Raw genomic sequence first — 22,068 nt, 5'->3', positions numbered from 1 at the left:
TCAGGCCCCTCCTGTAGGCATTCAGCAGCTTTAAATGTGTCTTTAAAAGCCAGATAAGGTCGAGTTGGACTCCTTGGAAGCTAAAGAAAATCAGAAGGTGTGCCTGAACAGGTTGACACATCTCTAATTCACAGCAGAACTAGGAAGTTAGCTCAGATCTATCATATGTGAGTCCAACACTATTGATGCCGGGATCTTGCAAGAAAAATGGCTAAATAATGGTTTGGTGTTGAGAACCTTCAGTCTCGAAAGACTCTGGTATCACGCTCTGAAAGGTGGTTCTGGAACAGCGTCTAGTGTGGCTGAAAAGGCCAATTCAGGAGTGACAATCCCTTCCACACTGGGAGCAAGTGCAGTCTGTCCCTGGTCTGTCCCCCTGGCTATGGGCCTTCCTTCTTCGCCTCTTTGCCTCAGACTGTTGGCCACGTGTCTCTTCAAACTGGGAAAGGCCATGCTGCACAGCCTGCCTCCAAGTGGGCCGCACAGAGGCCAGGGTTTCCCACTTGTTGAGATCCACTCCTAAGGCCTTCAGATCCCTCTTGCAGATGTCCTTGTATCACAGCTGTGGTCTACCTGTAGGGCGCTTTCCTTGCATGAGTTCTCCATAGAGGAGATCCTTTGGGATCCGGCCATCATCCATTCTCACATGACCGAGCCAACGCAGGCGTCTCTGTTTCAGCAGTGCATACCAAGATCCAGGTCTACAGAGCTTGCGTCCTGAGTACACTTCTGTACTACAGCGAGTCATGGACTCTTCGCTCACAACAGGAGAGGAAACTGAATGCTTTCCACATGCGCTGCCTCCGACACATTCTCGGCATCACCTGGCAGGACAAAGTTCCAAACAACACAGTCCTGGAACGTGCTGGAATCCCTAGCATGTATGCACTGCTGAAACAGAGACGCCTGCGTTGGCTCGGTCATGTCGTGAGAATGGATAAATAATGGTTAGTCATATAATAATAATGCTTAGGCAGTAAATATTTAAAATATATTTTTAAAATTTTACTTAGAAAAGAAAAAAGATGCTTCTTAAAAAGGTAAATGTATTGAAGACATTTCATCTGAGGTGACAAAGGCAAAAGATATATTGATTGCCTTAATGGATGGATTTGTATAAGAAAATGTGTGCGCTCAGAGAAATTTTGCTTTTAAACCAAGGCCACATGAAAGCAATTAAACAGCTGCTAATTGGATTAAAACCAACACACATTAAGATAACAGAAAATTTTAAAAATTATATTAAACTGCCAAATTAAATAGCGTAGACATGCATTCTTCATTGCCGCATAGAAGGTAAAGGGAAAAAGTTCCCAGATCTACTGATAATATTAAAAGACAGACATATTGTTGCTATTCTTTTATTTGAAAAAGTTCAGAACAATTTTTGCTCCCCAAAGGCCTCCACTAAAAGTCTGCAGCATAAAGAATGGCTTTCAAAAATCCTGTGCAGGTCAGAATTTACTAAACCTATGTTACATAACTGGAACAAATGGAAAGGAAGACAGAGTCGGGAACATGTCTTCAAGGGAGGTGGTGGGGGAAAAATTAAAGTAAAACATTTTAAAGAAAAATCTCTTCTTAGAAAAGTCTTATATTTCCTGAACAACAGCCATTTATGCAGCTTACATTTTGAAAGGCAAGAGTGACACAAAAAGACACCAATTTCTCTAGCTTTCTGCAATCCTACATGCTTGTACTTGGGAGTAAGTCCTATTGAACATGATGCAACTTTCTTCCAAGTAAACACGTAGGATTGTGCTGTAAGAGGGAACCAAAAAATCCAGGTGAAGAAATTTCAGGGGACCCAGAAATTTCAGGAGAAATTCAGGTTTTTGTTTTAACCCATTTCCGCCCAGCCCACAGGTGTGCACATTTGATCCCTTTTGCATATAAGCAACATTGGGCAGAAATGGCTTACAGAAATGACAGCTTTTGAGCCACTGCAGAATTAAGCAGCCCTGTATTGGGCTGCGTGGCCTGACACGGGGCTCAGGATCTAGTGAAGCTGAGCTCTACTGGTCCTGCCCCCTCCCTTCCCCCGCCATGCCTCCTCCCAGTCCTCTCTACTCTCCTCCCACCTCCTCCTGGAACGCCTCCCCCTGGCTTCCCCCGCCTCCCCCACTCTTTCTGTCGCCCGGCATTCTGGTTGAGAACCAGGTGGCAGAATGCAGGCTCAGTGCCAGAATTGGCCCAGTGCAGGCTGGCTCGCAAACGTACAAGGCTTGCAAATGTACAAGGTTCACAAGTGTGCCTAATGGCACATTTGTGACAGTGTGCGCCAGCAGTAAGCTGGTAAGCTGGGCTTTGGATCAGGCCCTGAATCTCTTACCATTTCATGTACATCAGCCTGTCTTACTTAATGTCTGATATCCATAATCATTCCAAAACTCCATGTCTATTCCCTTTAAAATAAAAAAAATCCTCCATAAATCAACTGTGGAATTCACCACCACAAAATGTGGTGATGGGCAGAACCTATAGAGCAAATCTTGAATACATACAAAATACACATGAACTCAACTCTGAACAGTGCAGATATACAGATTTCAGACTTACATCTCACTCCTATCTTCAAGATATTCCATCAGCTGACACCAGCACAGTGCTGGCCACACTGGCACAGAAGTCTGCATCACCAATGCTGGACAAACCCTGCACCAAGGCAGTTCAGATGACAGTGCAACTCCACTGGTGGAGAGGCCAAAACTTGGGGGAGATTGAGGCACTGTGTGGGAGAGATGAGGAGTTTATGCACACCATACCCTAACACCCCTTCAGATGATGATGGACATGCCTCCAAGGCTGGAAATATGCTTCACCAGCAACAGAACTGGCATAAGAAGAAGTAACCTCATAGACAACAATTGCATCTTCTGCCATTGCCTGCTGTCCCATTCACTTTCCTACAATGGAGTATAGGATACAGATGACATGGCGGAGCCAATCACAGCACATCAACCCCAGTATATAAGCCCTTGCTAGGGAGGCTACAGCTCATGTGATAGGGCAAGTGGCATGGGGCTATACCTCTCTCTTCCCTCAAAGGAGAACTTCAGTGATGGGTACCATAGTGGAAGGGCACTTGGTGCACAAAGGGAGCACTTTGCACAAACACAGTGCCTCACAGCATGTTTGGCAAGGTATTTTGTTGACACTTGTCTTCTTATAATTTTTTTCTGCAGGTGTTTGTTTATAGACTGACTTCCCCCAGGTAACAAAAACTGGCTCCCAAGACAGTGGGCCACTGTGAAATACAGGAAGCTGGACTGGATGGGCCTCTGGCCTGATCCAGCGGAGCTCTTCTTATGTTCTTAAGATGGTTTTCAAGACAAAAAGCAATATATAATAAAAATCACAAAACGGTAACCGGGTGTTCTGCTCCAGGGGAACTCCATATGGAATGTCTACTTCACCAACAGGGGAGACAAGCACAAGGCATCCCACACAGGTAAGCAAAGTGGGGGAGGGAATACCATGCTGCCCCACATGTCTCTCTTCAATCAACTATGTTCCCCAGCCATCCTTTTTTTTTGGGTAACAAAGTCCAAAGTCCAAACAGCAGGGAGTGTCTGCTCTAAAAACGAATCAATGGATCTCAAATTCTGTCCTGAGAAGGGGAAAAACTGCATTTTATGGCAGAAGATGATAGCTCAGTCAGAGAGCAATGCTTTGCCTGTAGAGGTGGGCATTTCTACTTAAAAGAGAAACTCAGTAAACAAAGGCAGACTTGCTTTCTTGCCTGCAACTTTGACATAAAAATGGATCATGGACAAGTAAGATGCAGTTCCATGGGTACAACTGGTACTAACAGATTTTGCAAAATTGTAAACAGATTTCTCAGTCTGTAATGGTAGATGAATACTGTTTAGCTAATATCTGCTGGCATGGAAAACGGGTAAACACTACTATACTTGTCTTGTACTTATCTGGAGGTGGTATTGTTGATATACAGCACTGAATCATCACTGCATTGTCTTAGAGTGAAACTCCGCATGAATATGAATTAGAGTTCTTTAAAAAACAAATTTCTAAATAAATGATCATTTATTTACAGCTGCTCCTTGTCAATGACTGTACTGAAGGAATCGAGTGATGATATTATGCATTGTTGGGGTGGCACGCTTATACTTAATCAGAACTTCAACAAGCAAATTAATCTGAAGTGTTTATAGTATCTGCTATTGCGTGAACTACAGCCCAATCCTATTGGGCTTTACTGCTGCTGGAACTAGAGTTGGAGGAGTGGTAGACACTTAGTGGTCATCATAAATGGCACTCTGGAAGTGTGTAGGGCTGTAGGGAAGTACGTAGTGTGTGTAAGCACTTCCGGATTGCTGCTAGGTCCCATGTACAACGCTGGGGAAAGGCACAGCTACTGATGAAGGTGAGTTGGCAGGGTGAGTGTAACGTAGTAGGGGGAGGCGTGTTGGAGGTGATGGCACCTGGTGCGGGCTGGCACAGGTCTGAGGTGACCCACTGGCAATTGGGAGGCTTATGGAGAAGTAAGGGAAAGTACCTCCCGGGTAATTATCTATAGTATTGCAGCCCATGCTTCCATACAGAACATGAAAAGTACATGGCAACAGAGCACACAGAAAAGTACACACACACACACACGCACGCGCACGCGCACGCGCGCACGCACGCACGCGCACGCACACACATCACTTTACATTAAACAAATGGACATGCATAATGCTGATCTGTCAATCCAATCTGTTGCATGTATACTCAGAAGTAAGTCCCACTGAAATCAATGGGATTTATTCCCAGGTAAGTGTGTATAGGATAACAGTGTAAATGCCTTACAGTCTGCATCCTTTCTGCTCTCCTTATTAAAAAAGAGTTGGAGTCGCTGTTCTCATTTTAAATATATGTGTTTTGACTTAAAAACTAGTGGAATATCATTCAGTTATGACACAAAGTTTAAATTACACAGCTCAACTCGATTTGCAGGTGTTGACCCATGAAAAACAAACTGCACAATTAACTCTTCAATGAAATCAATAAAGGAAATATATACAGGCCTTGTTTAAATCAAGAGTCCCAGTCCAGAGAGCTTCAAATGCAGGCGGATGCATATCCACTGATGCTCTTGTGTTTTCAAAGTGTCACTCATGTAGCAAGGACTCAGCAATTTTCACTATGCCACCATAAACTACGAACAAAATCACGACACAGCATGACATTTTGAAAAGAATTGGATCCAAAGTGCAATGCCAGCAGCAAAAGATCCAAAATCATATTCTCTTTACATGCAAAGGTTATTTGTTGAAAAAATGTTGACTTTTGACTCTTCCTGAAGAAATTACTGTGTCAACAGTAGTACTCCATGAATCAGTCTTTGTCCAACTATAAGTACAGCAAGATACTTGTAGCAGAAGTAACTGTTTCTGTCCCAAACAATGCTCAGGGTTTTGATTACAAAAAGACATGGTTCCTTAGTTGTTGATTCAGATTGCATCAGACAGGTGAAGGTATGAACTGAGCAGCCAAATCCTATTGGCTGCCCTGCTTGCAGAATGAGCATTCCACCAGCACTAACTGCCATAAAGCAGTCATAGAAGGCACTCCAGTAGTGCACAGAGTAGCTCACTGCAGGAGCACCAATGGAAGACCAGGGACTTTGTGTGCACATTAGTGGATATGGAGGACCTGCTGAGGCAAATAAAATGGCAGGGAGGTGGGATGGTGTTGGGGTTGGATTGCACAGCGACAGGGAGAGGAGAATGAGGAGGTGATGGAGGTAGGGAGGACAGAATGGGGTAGTGATGGGACAGGGAAGGGCAGATTGGGTCCACAAAGGGGCAGGCTCAGTTGCAGTGGCATCTGCCAAATCCTAACCCCCTTTCTGGGCCCAATCCACCACCTTAGGTTCATGCGAACTTGCAGGTGCAGGTCCAAACAGAAGACCCCACCATACTACAAGGAAATCTCTGTGACTCCCTTACCCCTCACAGGAAACAACCGTAGCCTTTTGGTACCACTGCATCAGCGGGACAGGGAAATAGATACGAGTGGGCTCTAAGATGTGTAATTGTTCAGAAAATTTCCTAACACTGCAGCCTAACTGTATGCCACCAAAGTGGCTGTACTCTTTCAAGAATGTACAGATGCCATCTTTCATAAGTCTCTCTGGCTAGTTAGTCCCTTGTCAATTTTCCCTGCACCATACTGGTTAACCTAGTTAGTGTGGCAACTAAATCGAAGGTTCATTCTTACCAGTGTCATGTCTAGTGAGCTCTGTCAGGATTTAGCTGTACAGCAGCCCTTCCTGTATTGTCTTTAAAGTACACTAAAGAAACTTGCTTCTGATAAAATGACACACTGAATTGCAAGTACCAACCACCTGGCTCCATGAAAGTGAAGTGGTATTAATTTCTGAGGTGGAAGAAACACTGATTTCAAATCCCAGCATGCTTAAAGGATGACTGCTGTGGAAATCACTTGCAGAAGTACTGAATAAGGCTTAGCTGAAGAGATTTGATGGGCATTTCTGTAGGACCCACAGAACTATGCCCAGGTGCCCTAGGAAGACTGCAAGAGGCAGTAACTGCACATTAATAATAATAATAAAACTTTTTTTATCCCGCCCTTCTCCCTAACGGGACCCAGGGTGGCTACATTAATCAGCAAAAGAAGAGGAAGGAATGGGGAGTAACCAGAAGATGTAACTAATCTAACTCTCTGTTCCCAATGTGTACTACGGCCCAATCCTATCACACAATTTTCAGCAGAGGAACACTGTCAAGCTGTCATAAATTGGTTGCCAATGATACGTGGAGTGCGCAACTGGTGGACATCCTTGAGCTATCACTGCAAAATATTAACAATAGCAGCCGACTATCATGGCCAACAGCCTGTTCCAGCACAGGTGAGTGGTTCAAGGGAAGGAAGGGGGAGACAAGGTATGTTGGAGGAAGAACTGAGGGGTAGCAAGGGAAAGGGGGGCTGGATCTGGTGGCAGTTGCACACCCCAGATATTATTCCCTTCTTTTCAAACCTCCCCACCCCTTTTTTCTGATATGCGTCACCAAAATGACTGGTGTATGTCAGAGGAGACCCACAGGAGAGCTTTGGGCTTATGTGAAGGTTAGTAAATAAGTTTTTTTTTTTACTTACTTCTGTTTGCTTTTAGGTCGTCCCCCCCCCTCACCACAGTACACAGTTTGCATATTTTTGGCATGCCACCTAGTGTAGTGGGGGATAGAACTGGACTTAAACCCAATCCTATGCATGTCTACTCAGAAGTAAGTCCCATTATAGTCAATAGGGCTTACTCCCAGGTAAATGTGCATCGGATTGTTGCCTTAATCACTTCCATAAAATCAATGGATAGGATGGGAATTAGCCAAATGATGACTGGAGAAGTAATGACTGGGATGTACAAGTGAGAAGATGACTGAAGCTGTCATTTCAATCACAGGCTACAAGGTGAGTGTAAGGGCCTGGATGGCAGGTGGAGGATTCATAACCCTTCCACCTCACAGCTTGCAGTGCCAGGGATCATGATGGGTTGGGAGTAATGCTGTGAGGTTAATTTTAATTCCATTTTGTGGAATAGGGTTGGGCCAAAAAGGTATCTTATATGCGTTGGATAATATGGCTTGCACTTTTCTGTGCCTTTCCATTGTAAATTTAAGAGCACATAGTCTATTTCTTGTATGCACCACATGTACCATAATAGAAAATCACAAAGCAAGAGTGGAAGATGCCCTTTAGCTTTGCAGGATGACTTCAGACGCAAGGTCCAAGTTTGATTCATCTAAGGCATATCTGTTTGGCATGTTCCCAGACTCTTAATTCAGTACTTTAGCACTGAACCAGAAGGGCAGTAAGCCTTTCTTGCTTTTCACAAATATTGCTTTTCCCCTCAGGTGGATTCCATGTGGCCATCAAAATCACATATTTGGTCATGCATAGGCTATATGCAGTTGTCTGTCATATGGAATGTAGGAAACAGGAATAATATAGCACAAACTCTTTAGCAAGCACATTATCATCAATAGTAGAAGCCTGCAACTTCCAAAGGTTACTACTGCATATGAAATGCGGCCTCTTTGGAATTCCTGTCATTGGGAAAGCATTGCCCAAACAGTGAATGCACTCCTGGCAGATGATAGCTATTGACAACACTCTCTCTGGTCACCCATTCCTACAGAGAGGGACAAGGTGCTCTTATCTGCCTTTAATCTGACAAAACTAGCACAAGAGCAATTTATAGCAGTTCCATGGTAACATATGCTCAGAGTGAGGAAGAGTGTGAAGTCCTCAAGAGTGTTGAGGGGAAGAAGGCCAATATTACAATACAGATAATCAAATGTGCATATAGCCAATGTACATACATGGGGAGCAAGATTTCAGTATGCATACAACGTAACACATACACAAGGGGGAAATGTAATGTGTATTGGAATTGTATGTATTTATTGTGGACATAATACATTTGTAGAGGAGGAGAATCAAAAATAAATTTGACTGCACATGAGACAGAACAATAGAAGGGGGCTTTGTGGGCTGATGTCTGAGCTTTCCCAAGGATCAAGATTACCTATCCATTTCTGCTTTGTGTGCGAAGCATTGCAGGAAGCGTGGGGCCAAGACCAAGCAATCTCCTGGGTTAAAAGTTGAATGCAAATGTCAGAATGGAACTGAAGAGTTATAGCTAGGCTATAACAGTAACCAGTTGTAGAAAGGGAAGCAGGGAAAGTGAGCCAAAGCCGCTTTCCTAGGAGAAGAGGGCATATTGCAAGGGGGCTCACAAAGGATAACTGCCCAGCATACACTGTGGTTTCTCACATATTATTTATTTTGTTTTCACATTTTTATACCGCACTTCCTCCAAAGAGCTCAGGGCAGTATACATACCTGCTCCCCTCCTTCTTGTCCTCACAACAACCCTGTGAGGTAGGTGAGGCTGAGAGAAAGTGACTGGCCCAAGGTCACCCAGGAAGCTTGGTGGCTGAGGGGGGATTTGAACCTGGATCATCCAGGTCTAAGTCCACCTCCCAAACCACTACACCACATAGGAAAGGCGCCTGCATAGCAGGTACTGAAGCAGTGGTTTTCTTGTTTGCACTCAAGAAAAAGTGATAACTTACCAGGTACTGGCTATGCACAGTAGAATAGCGGCTGAAATGGGGGTACTTCATGCAGCACCAGGAGGAGGACTTCTGTGGTCCTGTGACCCATTTTTGATACCTTTTCTTCCCACACACCTCTATGAGACCTTTTGTGAAGTGAGCTCATCAAGGTCATTTGAGACTTGATGCCCCCTGAATGCTCATCTCCAGCCCTAAACGGGTGCTTCAGTTGATCCACCTTTATCAAGCTGCAGCAGAAAACTGCCAAGGTTGGTGGATCAATTACGTAGCATGGATTCCTTGTTTGAATTTAGCTGATAAGGACAGTTAGGGTTGGAACCCTTCTTTTGTGTTTTCTTTACTCCTAATCAGGAAGTTCCCAGGATGTACCTTTTAATCAGCACATATTCAAATGTGCTGTGCAAGTACAGTGCAGTAGCTCTTAGAATTCTCCAAGGAATGAAAGCCAAACAAGGCTAATCCCAAGCCAGCCTACTTGAGCTGGGGTGTGAGTATGGGTGATTTCTCTGACAAAAGCATGGCCTTCTTTGAGGCTTGTAGTCATCAGGCCAGTTCTAAAGTGTCATACTGGCCCAGATCATGCTCTCCTGGCAGGCACACAGAGCCATATAGATGTGTATTCAAGAATGTCAACAGGCACACATTCCAATACAAGAAAAAAAAAGTTGTCAGGCAACAAAACAGTCACACACAGACAGAGACACACACAGTATGGTAAGAACTGTTCCCATTCCCCCCTACACATGTTGGCCACTTGTGTGTTGAAATAGTGATAGTATCTGTACCAAATGCCCTTCTCCTTTAGATCTCTTGTGCACAATCCAGTTCCTTCACATGACACATGCACTCTTCATAGTGCTGCTTTATCACTGCATGCAAACTGCATACAAATTTTCCTCTGACTCTTGTGCATTAGCCTTTTGTATCTATTGACACAGTGTTGTCAGGAAGAGTAGTGGAAGCACCCTGCACATCAATCTTGAAATGTGTATTTTGTTCCATTTTTCAACCCACAACCACAATCCACAATATTTATGCTGCCAATATCAGTAGCAGATCCAATGGACATCTGATACTATTCAAAACTTTCCTGTGGATGTGCCTCAGTGAGAATGAGGACTTAAACTGTGATTTTAAGTTCCATTTATTTCACTGGAATTTCAGTAGGCCTCTTTTGTGTTCTATGACACTAAAAAAAGTAAGTAAAAGGTAAAGTTTCCCTAGGGGGTGGTGCTCATCTTTGTCTCCAAGTCAAGGAAGCCAGCGTTGTCCGAAGACATCTTCCATGGTCACGGGGCCAGCACAACTAAATGCTTAAGTGCACAGAACACTGTTACCTTCCCATTGAAGTGGTACTTATTTATCTACTTGCACTTAAATGCTTTCAGACTGCTAGGCTGGCAGGAGCTGGGCAAATAACAGGAGCTCACCATGTTCCACAGCACCGGGGTCTCAAACTCCCAGGCTGCCAGCCTTCTAGCTGACACTCCAGTGTCTTTAACCACTCAGCCACCGTGTCTCTTTCTATGACACTAGGAGTACCCAATCTAGGGTACCTTTCTAAGGATAATAAATAAGGGAAGGATTATGACTTGAGAATGGCTCCCTCTCTTGAGTTTTTTTGGCGAGGCCTGAAGACCCTGCTCTTTAAACAAGCCTTCTGATTCCATGGCCTTTTTAACACTTTTATACATCTTTTAGTTTCTTTTTGACAGGCTGGATTCCTCTATGATTTGCTGTTTTATGCTCTTTTTTATTCTGACTTTATTCTGACTACTGTTTTTATGGCCTCTGTTAATGTGTTTTTAATATGTTTTTATCTGTGTTAAATCATGCTTTTTAAAATTGTTTTTACATGTTGTAAGCCACCCTGGGTCCCTTTCAGGGAGAAGGGCGGGATACAAATAAAGTTTATTTATATATATTTATTTAGAAATATTATAAGACAAATGCACACAAAGAGACTGCTCAGTTCTTAAGAATTTCTGCTTAGATTAAACATGCCTGTGTGTTCATAATAAGGGAAAAGATTCAGGGTGAAGAGAAGGAGGCATCATTACCTTCTGCTTGTCACAGTAAGAAATGTAATATGCAGTGCCATATTGTGTGAGAAAGCTCCTTCAAAATGGAAAATATTTCAAACTTTGTAATTATGAATAATGCAGGAAGCTAATTCTAACATAGTCTATTCTACTCTCTTCCCCCTGACTCCCACTGTGACATTAAGAAAAATAACTAAGAAATGGGATGATCCCTGCTTAGGAAGTAATGGTTCAATTTCATAGAACATTAGGGAATATCTTGTAATTTTTTTTTTTTTTTTAAATACAGTTTAGTCAGCTAACATTTCAATACAGGAGTGTGGTATATGAGTATCAGGATGGGTGAGGAAGAGGGAGGAAAAGAGAAAATGCCAATTTTGAGGCATGCCACCCCAGCTCCTACAAGTCCACAGTGGGCATGATGTTGTATAGGGAAAAGTTTTCCATTAGCAATAATCGCGCCTTGAATTAACCTAATCGGCTATGATATTGCCACTGTGTAAAGCACATGAAATCACATGGAAACACTCAAACATATCTTCTTGTTTTGCCCCTTGCACAAGCCTCATTGCCAGAAATATCTTATACCAATTTTGGCGCATCTCCAGAGATGGCCAAAGGCAGATGTGCCGCAAGCCCTTTTGTCAACAGAGGAGGGAGAAACTCTTAACAATATTGCCCATTTTGTCCATACAGTTATGAGTTCTCGGGAAATCGGATTCAAAGCTTAGTTCTGTAACAAGCTAGCATATGGGGCATTTCTGACTATTAAGTTCCTTTTTCTGGGTGTGTATCATGTGATAATGGAGTATGGATTTGTTGTGTGATTTTACTTACGTATTGTCATGATGTGTATGCTAATAAAGGTCTCATCATCATCATCAAACAGCTTTTGGTGATGCATAGGATAGGATGGATAGGATAGGATGGTGGGAAAGTTTGGACAGCTGTGGATATTGGAGGGCCTGCTGGACTTTTTTTATCTGACTTTTTATCTGCTATGTTCCTGATGTCCAGTTCTAGTCGCCGCATCTCAAAAAAGACATAGTGGAAATGGAAAAGGTGCAAAAGAGAGCGACTAAGATGATTACGGGGCTGGGGCACCTTCCTTATGAGGAAAGGCTATGGCATTTGGACCTCTTCAGCCTAGAAAAGAGACGCCTGAGGGGGCACATGATTGAGACATACAAAATTATGCAGGGGATGGACAGAGTGGATAGGGAGATGCTCTTTACACTCTCACATAACACCAGAACCAGGGGACATCCACTAAAATTGAGTGTGGGAGAGTTAGAACAGACAAGAGAAAATATTTCTTCACTCAGCGTGTGGTTGGTCTGTGGAACTCCTTGCCACAGGATGTGGTGATGGCATCTGGCCTGGACGCCTTTAAAAGGGGATTGGACAAGTTTCTGGAGGAAAAATCCATTACGGGGTACAAGCCATGATGTGTATACGCAACCTCCTGATTTTAGAAATGGGCTATGTCAGAATGGCAGGTGCAAGGGAGGGCACCAGAATGAGGTCTCTTGTTATCTGGTGTGCTCCCTGGGGCATTTGGTGGGCTGCTGTGATATACAGGAAGCTGGACTAGATGGGCCTATGGCCTGATCCAGTGGGGCTGTTCTTATGATGGTTTTCTATTTTCATCTTCTGTTTTAGGCCATTTTGGTTTGAACCGCCTTAAGTACCAGATGCGTAGCCTGGGGAAGGGAGGTATAGAAGTCTTATGAATAAAATTACTTAAGTAAGAACTAATTAATCTATAGATTATATGGCTCCTAATATGTTTGTACGTTAGACTGCCTTCCCTGTAACTAAATTAGCCTGAAATGCAAGCACCAATATGTTTCTTTGTCCACCGGCAGCACAAAGGACTGTGTGCCATGCAGCTTCGGACCCAGGGAATTGTGTGAAACACACTGATACCTCCTGATAATGTGCTAGTTGTAAATATCAAACATGATCTTGCAGGACATTTCAGAGGTGTTTTTTAAACAATCAAAATAGTTTAATGTTCTGTATAAGAGAAGTCAATCGCTATAAGAAAAGTAATTTGAAATGGTTGAACTTCACTGTCAGTTTCATGCCTTTGAACTCTCAAATCTTTCCTTTTCACAGTGGCCCTCTTCAAAAAATGAAATTGCTTTCAGAAAGTGACTTTGGGGGATCCCAATGATAAAATTAAAAGAACAATGGGGGACCTGGTACAACTCCAATTGCCACCGTAAAGTCAGTACCGTGTGGAGTTAAAAGGAACTGAAATGCATCCACAACAGACTTTCAGACTTGTCCTTTTTAGCTTTTGTTCTTTTAATCTTCTTTACATCTCCCATTCCCAGCAGGAGTTTTTTTTTTCCTGTGCTGCTGCCGACAAGGGCTCCAGCTGAGAGCTCTTCTACTTCATAGGATATTAACACTTGCTATTGGTTCCTAACATGCAATGGAATATATGGCTGCAGTTTGGGATTTCCTACAAACTAAGTGTTAAGGCTAAAACTCTTGATTTGGTTTCAACACCCCTGGATCAAAAAGAAACTATGGGAAGGGTATCTGCATCCAACTGGGAGATATCTGTTTAATATTCTTCTAACAATATTTTTCTGACAATTTCTTTAATACTTTTTGTGTTGGTGACAAGGGACATAGTGTATTTTTAAACGTATATTTCAATACAATAAGTCTGTGAGAGATTTTAGTCTGAGAGTGGTCTTCAGGTACTAGCAGTGCAATCATATGCAAGTTGAGTTAGAAGTAAATTAAATTCAGTGGGACTTACTCCCAGGATTCCAGCCTGAGGTTTGTTCTAGACATACAGTAGAAAATGTAGTAGAATTTTGACAGGTAGTTCAAACAGGGCTAAAGTAGACAAACTTCAGTTCCTTTTGACAACATAAATCTTTCAAGTCTACCTGTGAGCTACACAATCATGATTCCAACACCTTGCAAATTGGTACAGAGCACCAAGAGACTGAAACTCAAATTGTAAACAATATTTCAAGAGAACAATGTAGGATATGCACAATGCAGTTCTTTTTTCTTGACACAGAGCTGAGTGTCTAGCTTAATAAAACTGATATCCTGCTATACTCCACATGCAAAAAAGTAATGCAAAAACTCCTTTTGCTATCAGAATTTACTACTGACTGACATCTCTGTCTTCAGTGATAGAAGCACTTTATATGATTTAGAAATTACAATAACATACAAGATGGAGAGCAGCTAAAGTGGTAACATATTCTATTCCAATGCCTAAACTAAGCAATGAGTTGCATTTGTGAAGATGATACATTGACGATGTCTTGACAAAGCACAAAATGAATTCAAAAGATGCTTATTGCTTCTCCAAAACACCAGCCTGCTTCATATAGACTGTCAAAAGAACATCAGTCACAATATGATCTCACATTCAAACAATGCACCCTCACTTAAATTTAAGTTTTCATTCATCTTTTCATTTTGGAGTGCTTCTCGTACTCTATTTGACTTCTGTAGACATATCCAAAATGGGATTCATACATCTCCCTGTGGGAACATTTGGCTATTGTGGCTGCAAAGACAGTTCATGTATCTTTTTGAAGAAGAGATGAAACAGCCCAATTTTAGATATTATCAAAATAATGCAAAAATGCACTATTTTTAACCACACATATGGGCACCTCTGAACTACTCAGAATTACCATTAAGTAAACAAAAGGCTTTTGCCACATAGTTTACCACAAGCTTAACACTTGCAAGTAAATATTTATCAATGCATAGCCACTGTGAATCAAAATCTGCAAATGATTGTCATCACAGCTAATTCATATATTTGTGCAGCAATGTATGAAATGCTTCGCTGTGGTCTGATCCACATTGTTCTTGTCATAGAGATGGAGGAACCCTTGGGTGGGAGAAAAAATCATGAAATTCCTTCCCACATAAATGCCATTTGGCATTTTAAGAAGTTCCTGGTATGGGAGGAAGCCCTGTCATTCACAAATACAGATATTGTTCCATCATCATAGAATGTGGTCCCATAATAGCTGAACGGAACTTACACATTTAACTGTATCTTCAGCTTCATTTACAAGACCATATGATCCTTGGACCCCAAGTCCATCAAGCTCAGTATTATCTACACCGACTGACAGAAGCTCTCCAGGATTTCAGGTAAGGGTCTTTCCCAACCATACCTGGAAGTGCCAGGAACTAAATTTGGGGCTTCCTGCATGTGTGTTCTATCACTGGGTTATGTTCCTATTCATTTCATGAGAACAAATTCTGAGGCAACTCATGATGTTGAGAGGTGTTTTTTTTTAAGCCTGTGTTTGCTCTAACGTGTATATACAATAAAGTTGGTGTTTTGAGACCATTGAAGGCAAGCAGGGGAGAAAAGCTGAATGCTTCCTATGCCTGCTACTTACTTCCGCGTAGCCTCTCCATGGCTTTTTTTCTCTCAGCCTGGCTGACTTCTGGCATCAGATGTAAATGCTAGACGAAAAGTGACATTGGGAGAGAGGCTGTGGGCAGGTAAGCCACAGGCAGAGGAAAGATTTAATATCCATCTCCCATCTGTCCCTTTAGCTGTAACAACTGAGTCTCACCCCTGAAATGATTGGGGTAGGTTAAAATAAATGGGTCTGTTAACATCACAAATAGTTTGAACCCAGTGTCAAACTAGATGTGCACATTTGAATACATTTTAAAGAAGCGTACTTATATGAAGAAGCACCTTGAAGGAAAAAAAAAAAGCTGGGTGCAAGGAGAAGGAGTTATTAAGTCTTTCCTGGATGCCCCTTTTCCACTGACAATAAACCTCCCCAAGCTGCTATTTGCCCTTAAGTGGTTCTTGCAACAAATAGTCACTTCAGGGACAAACAGCAGCATTCAATATCAGTTACTAGAGTTAATCTCTTGCTCCCTGCAGGCCTGAACACAGTTCTACTGTCGCTGTTTTTGCGAAAATCAGAGGCATTTTGAGCTGGCATTACATCTCTTTCAAGTACATCAAACACCCAGCTGGCCCTTAGTCAAGAGTTTGGCTGGACTGCACCTAATGGCTATGAAGTTGATTTTTGTGGGTGTCTTTGCTGCGTTTTTAATTCAGCAGTGCTTTACCAAACTGTACCAAAGTTTAAAAATGATTTTGCTTCATGGCCAAGAGGAGTGAGAATTTGAAAAGATGTCCATGAAGGATGTGTGCAATGAAAATTTTGGAGATAATGTAGTATTTTTAAAATAGACATTGATTTCTCTGAGTTCCCATTAGGAACAACAACTTTGAATTGACCTAGTTCAGTGGACAATCTGATGGCTTCATTCATTTAGGTAGTCCTACAAATCACTATAGTATATCAGGAACAACTTACCCTCACTTGACCTACAAGCGCATTGATTTCCTCTTCTGGTACTGTAAGGTTTTTAGGAAGAAAAGGATCAAAGACTGGTCCATTATCATTTACATCCGTTACAACCACATTAACTGTAGCAGTTGATGTCTGTAAGAAGAAATATAAAAAGATTTAAAAAATATGATACAGATATTTTTATTTTAATAGATGATATTCATGCAAATAATTTATGCAAATTAGTATAGAAGCGTTCAGTGCTATTCTGTATTTTTTTAAATGCAGGCACTGAATTATGAGTTTCAAAAAATAAAGGCAATTTATGGTTTTCCAAAATCACTGCAAAACGTTTGATCTCTATACCAATTATATTAAAATTTCACTTGCAAAACAATATCCTCCAGCTGAATGTCACTTCTTGTAGTGGCAAATATGAGACCTATCTGGAGGTTCAGGTACACAAAGCACAAGCTCCCTTCCAGCCCTTATCACTAGAACATCATTAAGACATTGCACTTTTAGAAAGACTCACTTCTCCCTGTCCGTTCTTGCTCATGTATTCAGATGTGAACTACAACTTTTCAACACAGTAATAAGTTCATTAGAGTTTAGAAAATGCAGAAGAAAGAGAAGATCCTTCTCTGTGACACCCAGTTGCATGGGACACTGAGAATGGAAAACTAAGCTCATGCTTTTTTTTTTTTTTTTTACTTACTGGGGGTATAGACTGAAAATAGAGTGTGGTAATTAGAAACAAAGATGCAAATGTGACCTTTCCACTGAAAAGGTCTAACCACAGTGACAGTTAACTAGCCAGTATGAAACAAGTGAAGCAGGAATTCCCACTCTGCAGCTCATTACAATCTTGCTGATGCTCCTCTAAATGCAACTGCAGGACTTATAAATCATAATATTTTCTCTACTCACCACCAAACATTCTACATGAAGTGAACTCAAGTTAAAAGAACCAAAACTCAAAAGCAAATAAACAGAAAGTTGCAGATTTTCTCTATGAGTAATTATATATATTCATTAGCGAAAAACCTCATTGTGAGCCACACAAAAGCCTCAAATGGAGTCAATATATCTAGACTTTAATATTTTCTCATGAAAATCACCAACTAATGGCCAATCCTGAGGTGTCTTTACACCACTAGAACGAGTGTCCTGACGATGTAAACCCTTTTATAGCTGTTGCAAAAGTGACAGCACCAAAGGACAAGGCCTGGCCACCACTGAAGTGGTGAGTGGCCAGGTCTGTGTGACAATGGGCCAGAGGCATCTGCCACCACAAGTAAGGCTGCACAGAGTGTGGGAGGAAGGGGGTGGAATGGGGCAGGGGTGGGCGTAACGGGGAGGGGATGAGGGCGGTGATGGGGGTGGATCAGGCCAGGGAACAGCAGGTTTGGCAGCACCCACTGAATCCTAACCCCCTTACCAAGCCTGATCCACCTTCACAGGTCAAAGTGGACTTGCACCAGCTATAGAGCTGGTGCAGGTCCAAGTTGACCTGTGGTGGCGGCTACTGGGGCTTACCCCAGGGCAAGGGAATAAATTTTCACAAACCCCAAGAAGGCTTCAACATGCTGAAACTCTTCCCTCCCCCCCCCCTTGGGATACAGAGTATGCCATGTTGGCACTGCTGCATCACCATATGGGAATTATATAGGATTGGGCTATAAGAATGATGCATTGATTTTGCAGGAACTATGATTGAATAGGAGCAGTATGGAATTTTGTTAACCACTCTTTTTTTCAGAGTAGAAATCCACAGTGCTACAGTGTTTAAATGTTTGTGTTTCCTTTGTATGCTTCCAGAGAGGAAAAATGTTACATCAGAATCAGATACGATAAGTGTTTTGTAACGGAAGACACAGAAAATTGGAAGAACAGGCTGGGTGGGCTGAGGCTACATTTTCAAGATGGGTGTGATTCCAACTGCATCTTTGGAACACAAGAGAAAATAGCGTTTCACAAAGTTTAGAAAGCTTTAGGTAAAACTTTAGTCAGCCATTAATTTTGCTTGACCTGTTTCAGCTACATATGCTCATGACTTGTATGCTTTCGGACAGTGGTTCTCACACATTTAGCATTGGGACCCATTTTTTAGAATGAGAAACTGTCGAGGTCCACCAGAAGTGATGTCATGATCGGAAGTGACATCAACAAGCAGGAAAATTTTTGACAATCCTAGGCTGCAATCCTACCCACACTTACCCAGGAGTAAGGCCCATTTACTATCATTGTTGAAAGAATATACATAGTAGCTTCTTAAAACTACAGGTCTGTAACATTTCCCCAAATGCAGTCAAATACCACGTTAGCATCAAGTCTAATATATTAAAAACGAAATATTGAAATGAATGAAGACCCACCTGAAATTGGCTTGCGACCCACCTAGTGGATCCCGGCTCACAGTTTGAGAAACACCGCTCTAGTAATGTCTTGCATATATGAATGGACCATCACAGATCTAACATCATGGACATAGTTTTGGGACTATTTCTTAAATGCAGTAGAGTAAGTTCATACACGCAGTTGCCAGTCATTAAATGAATAGTACTCATGCAGCCCATTGATACAAATGTCTTTTGGCATGTCTAAATGTCTAACTAGGATTGGGCCAGTGCACGGAAGGTTTTACATCAGCGGATGAGTGTTCTGCTGCTATAAAAGGGCTGTTGGTGGTGTCCACAGCACACCTCTGGCAAGCATTTTGCAAGTGCCACTGCAAGAGGCAGCAGCACTGCAGACTCACTGCTGGAACCTACCTCCACTGCCAGAGCCAGTAAGCCAGAGGGTGGAACATGGGTGGGGAGGGGGATGAAAGGGGGAGTGTCTGGGAGGGGAGGAGGCAGAAAGGTGGGCAGAAAGGTGTGGCATCGGCAGCAGTAACTTAAGCCAATATCCTTGTCCGATTTTTTCCCAGTTCTCTTTCCTTTACTCACCTTGGACCTGTTCCGGCAAAACAAATGGCACACATATGAGGTGATCCATTGGGCTAACAGAGTCTTACCCTCAAGTAAGTAAATGAATCAGATAAAGAAACAAAAGTCCCCTTACCTGGAGAAGACCTCCATGACACACATAAATCCCCCCCCCCCACACACACAGTATGTGCTCCAGTGGCGTGACTCCATAAAGCAGGGGTGAATTCCTTAGGAATAGGTTGCATGCAAACTAACCTAAATCTTTAAGGGGATGTTTCTGTATTAGCAGATTGTGGAAGAACCATGTTAAGCAGAGGAGTTAGTGGTCTGCATAGCTCCTCTCTGATGTCAGTCTGTCCCTCCATTATGGAGTTAATTTTTGGGAGCTTGCACCTGTTAGTCTTATCATAAGACATTCTGGGCAGTACACCAAGATCACACCCTGGGATGAAGTCATTCTGGCTTCTATTCCATCAGCTACTGTTTGCTATTAAAAGGGGGCTTGAGACACCATTGAAGAGCACTGTCATCATCAGAAGGAAGCAGATGGAATCAGAAGGCAGTTGCCAGCTGCAGTTGCCAGCTGCAGATGGCCCATCAGGGATGTGAATGAGAGGAAGACATCTAATAGGGGAAGACCACTTCTGCTAGAGGGACATAAGAACTCTGTGTTTGGGTTATCTGCTTGACGGATACTTGTTGCTCGTATAGAGCAGAAGTGCCCAAACCCTGGCCCTGGGGCCACTTGTGGCCCTCAAGGCCTCTCAATGCGGCCCTCAGGGCACCCCTAATCTCCAATGAGCCTCTGGCCCTCCAGAGCCCACATTGGCCCGATGCAACTGCTCTCTGCATGAGGGCGACTGTTTGACCCCTCGCGTGAGCTGTGGAATGAGGGCTCCCTCCACTGCTTGTTGTTTCATGTCTGTGATGCAGTAGCAGCAGCAAAAGAAAGGTCAGCCTTGCTTTGTGCAAGGCCTTTTATAGGCTTTGAGCTATTGCAAGACCTTCATTCAATCATATAAGTTCATCTTTAATATATTCATTTATGTAAACTTATGTAAATTTATTCAAATTTTTAATGTAAATTAATTCTGTTTTTCCCCCGGCCCCCAACACAGTGTCCACGTGGCCCTCCTGCCAAAAACTTTGGACACCCTTGGTATAGAGTAATAAATTCCAGCTTCTATCTCTTCTTCTATTGGTCTTCTCATTTTGCCTCCATATCCAAACAGAACCTTTTGCCCTTCTGGCAAACAGTTGCTGAGTAATGGGGAAGCTACTAGGTGCACAATTAGATGCCCTACTGCCACCAAAAACTATAGCACTATCTCTCTTCTGCATACCGTAAGAAAGATTATCACACTGTAACTTTCCTCCATGTAACTGTTTCCGTGGCTGCTACTTTCATGAATGGGGAATCATCACATAATATGTTGAGAGAATCCCTGCATGTTGCAAGAGAGCACAGGGATGACACTTTTGTCAGTAGTCTTCTGTCTTTTGCAATATTTAATTCTACCCTGAATATGCCTCTCAGTGAACTACTTTCATCTGAACAAGGCATGTGGAATGCTCTGCTGAAACAATCATCCTGGTTTATTGAAAGACACTGACAGCTGAACTGTTTGCAAATCGTTGTTCACAAATCTTTTGGTTATTTAATTTTAGCAGAATAAAGGCTACTGAAATCTGACATTATGGAACTGAATTCATCAAATTATTCCTCACTTTTGGTAATGACTGTGAGTCAATAGGACTTTTAAAAGATTCAAGAAGAATACATCTATGATCTTAAGAAAGGTACAACAGAATGGCAACAATTAGGCAATAAATGAAAGACATCCTGAAAATATTAGGAAGGATACTCTTCCTGACACCAACTGTCTCAGTGCATTGTATGGTCACAGATAACAAAGGCAAATCGCAAATCCAAATGCCCTAGTGTTCAGGGGTTAACGGAATTTGTCAACCTGTTCATCACATGCTTGGAAGTAGAAGAAAACATTTGATTAGTTTTCTTCATGATCTGCCACAAAGCGATCTCAAAATGATTTCCCTGGGCACAGGGAAAAAAATATCAAATCAACTCCACGTTTGCCATGTGCCAATTCTCAGTAGAGATCACGGCAAAAAGTTTTTCAGGGCAAACAAGCATCTCAGGATATGGTTTCACAGAGTGCAAGGGAACAATTTCAAAGGCTGGGCATGGAGCTGGTCATGGTGTGTTGGAGCCGTCACAGGAGCTACCCCATGGGATGTCGTTCATAATGTGCAATGTGTGTTTTAGCTATAATAAAACAATAAGAGGTCAGAGAATGTGACACAAATCATTTCGGTTGCAGCCTATGTCCTGTACATCCAAATGAGTACAGGGAAAGCATCTGCACGAAGCCTTCAGACATAAAGGGGGATTGCTGCAGGTTATAAATGGATTAAAAGAAACTTGTGTTGAATGTGTGGTGGCTGCACTGCTCTAAGCACTCTGTTTTTGTCTCTGATTTGCACACAATCTTACATTTCCGCATGAAACCTACCCCGTCTAGTCGGCCATCTGAGGCTGTAACAATCAAAATGTAGCGATCAGTGCTTTCTCTGTCCAAAGGCTTTCCTAAGGCTAACAGCCCGGATCTGGTGATAAAACAAACAAACAGAAACGTGT

The 22,068-nt window shown here is 42.4% G+C and overlaps 1 protein-coding gene and 1 pseudogene across 6 annotated transcripts in view; both read right to left on the bottom strand.

The window, feature by feature from the left end:
• Positions 1 to 22,068, bottom strand: part of PCDH15 (protocadherin related 15) — a 455,608-nt gene that overhangs the window by 160,387 nt on the left and 273,153 nt on the right. For all 6 annotated transcript variants that reach the window (XM_066618750.1, XM_066618749.1, XM_066618751.1 and 3 more), the window contains 2 exons: positions 21,944 to 22,037; positions 16,501 to 16,629 (listed from right to left, as the gene is read on the bottom strand). In XM_066618750.1, the coding sequence (XP_066474847.1) occupies positions 16,501 to 16,629; positions 21,944 to 22,037 (223 nt within the window). The remainder of the gene's footprint in view (positions 1 to 16,500; positions 16,630 to 21,943; positions 22,038 to 22,068) is intronic.
• Positions 11,573 to 11,656, bottom strand: LOC136647061 (U4 spliceosomal RNA; annotated as a pseudogene).

Source organism: Tiliqua scincoides, chromosome 3 (genome assembly GCF_035046505.1).
Source record: "Tiliqua scincoides isolate rTilSci1 chromosome 3, rTilSci1.hap2, whole genome shotgun sequence".
Classification (NCBI taxonomy): Eukaryota; Metazoa; Chordata; class Lepidosauria; order Squamata; family Scincidae; genus Tiliqua; species Tiliqua scincoides.
Note: the sequence above shows the minus strand (reverse complement) of the source record. Positions and strands in the feature narration are given on the sequence as shown.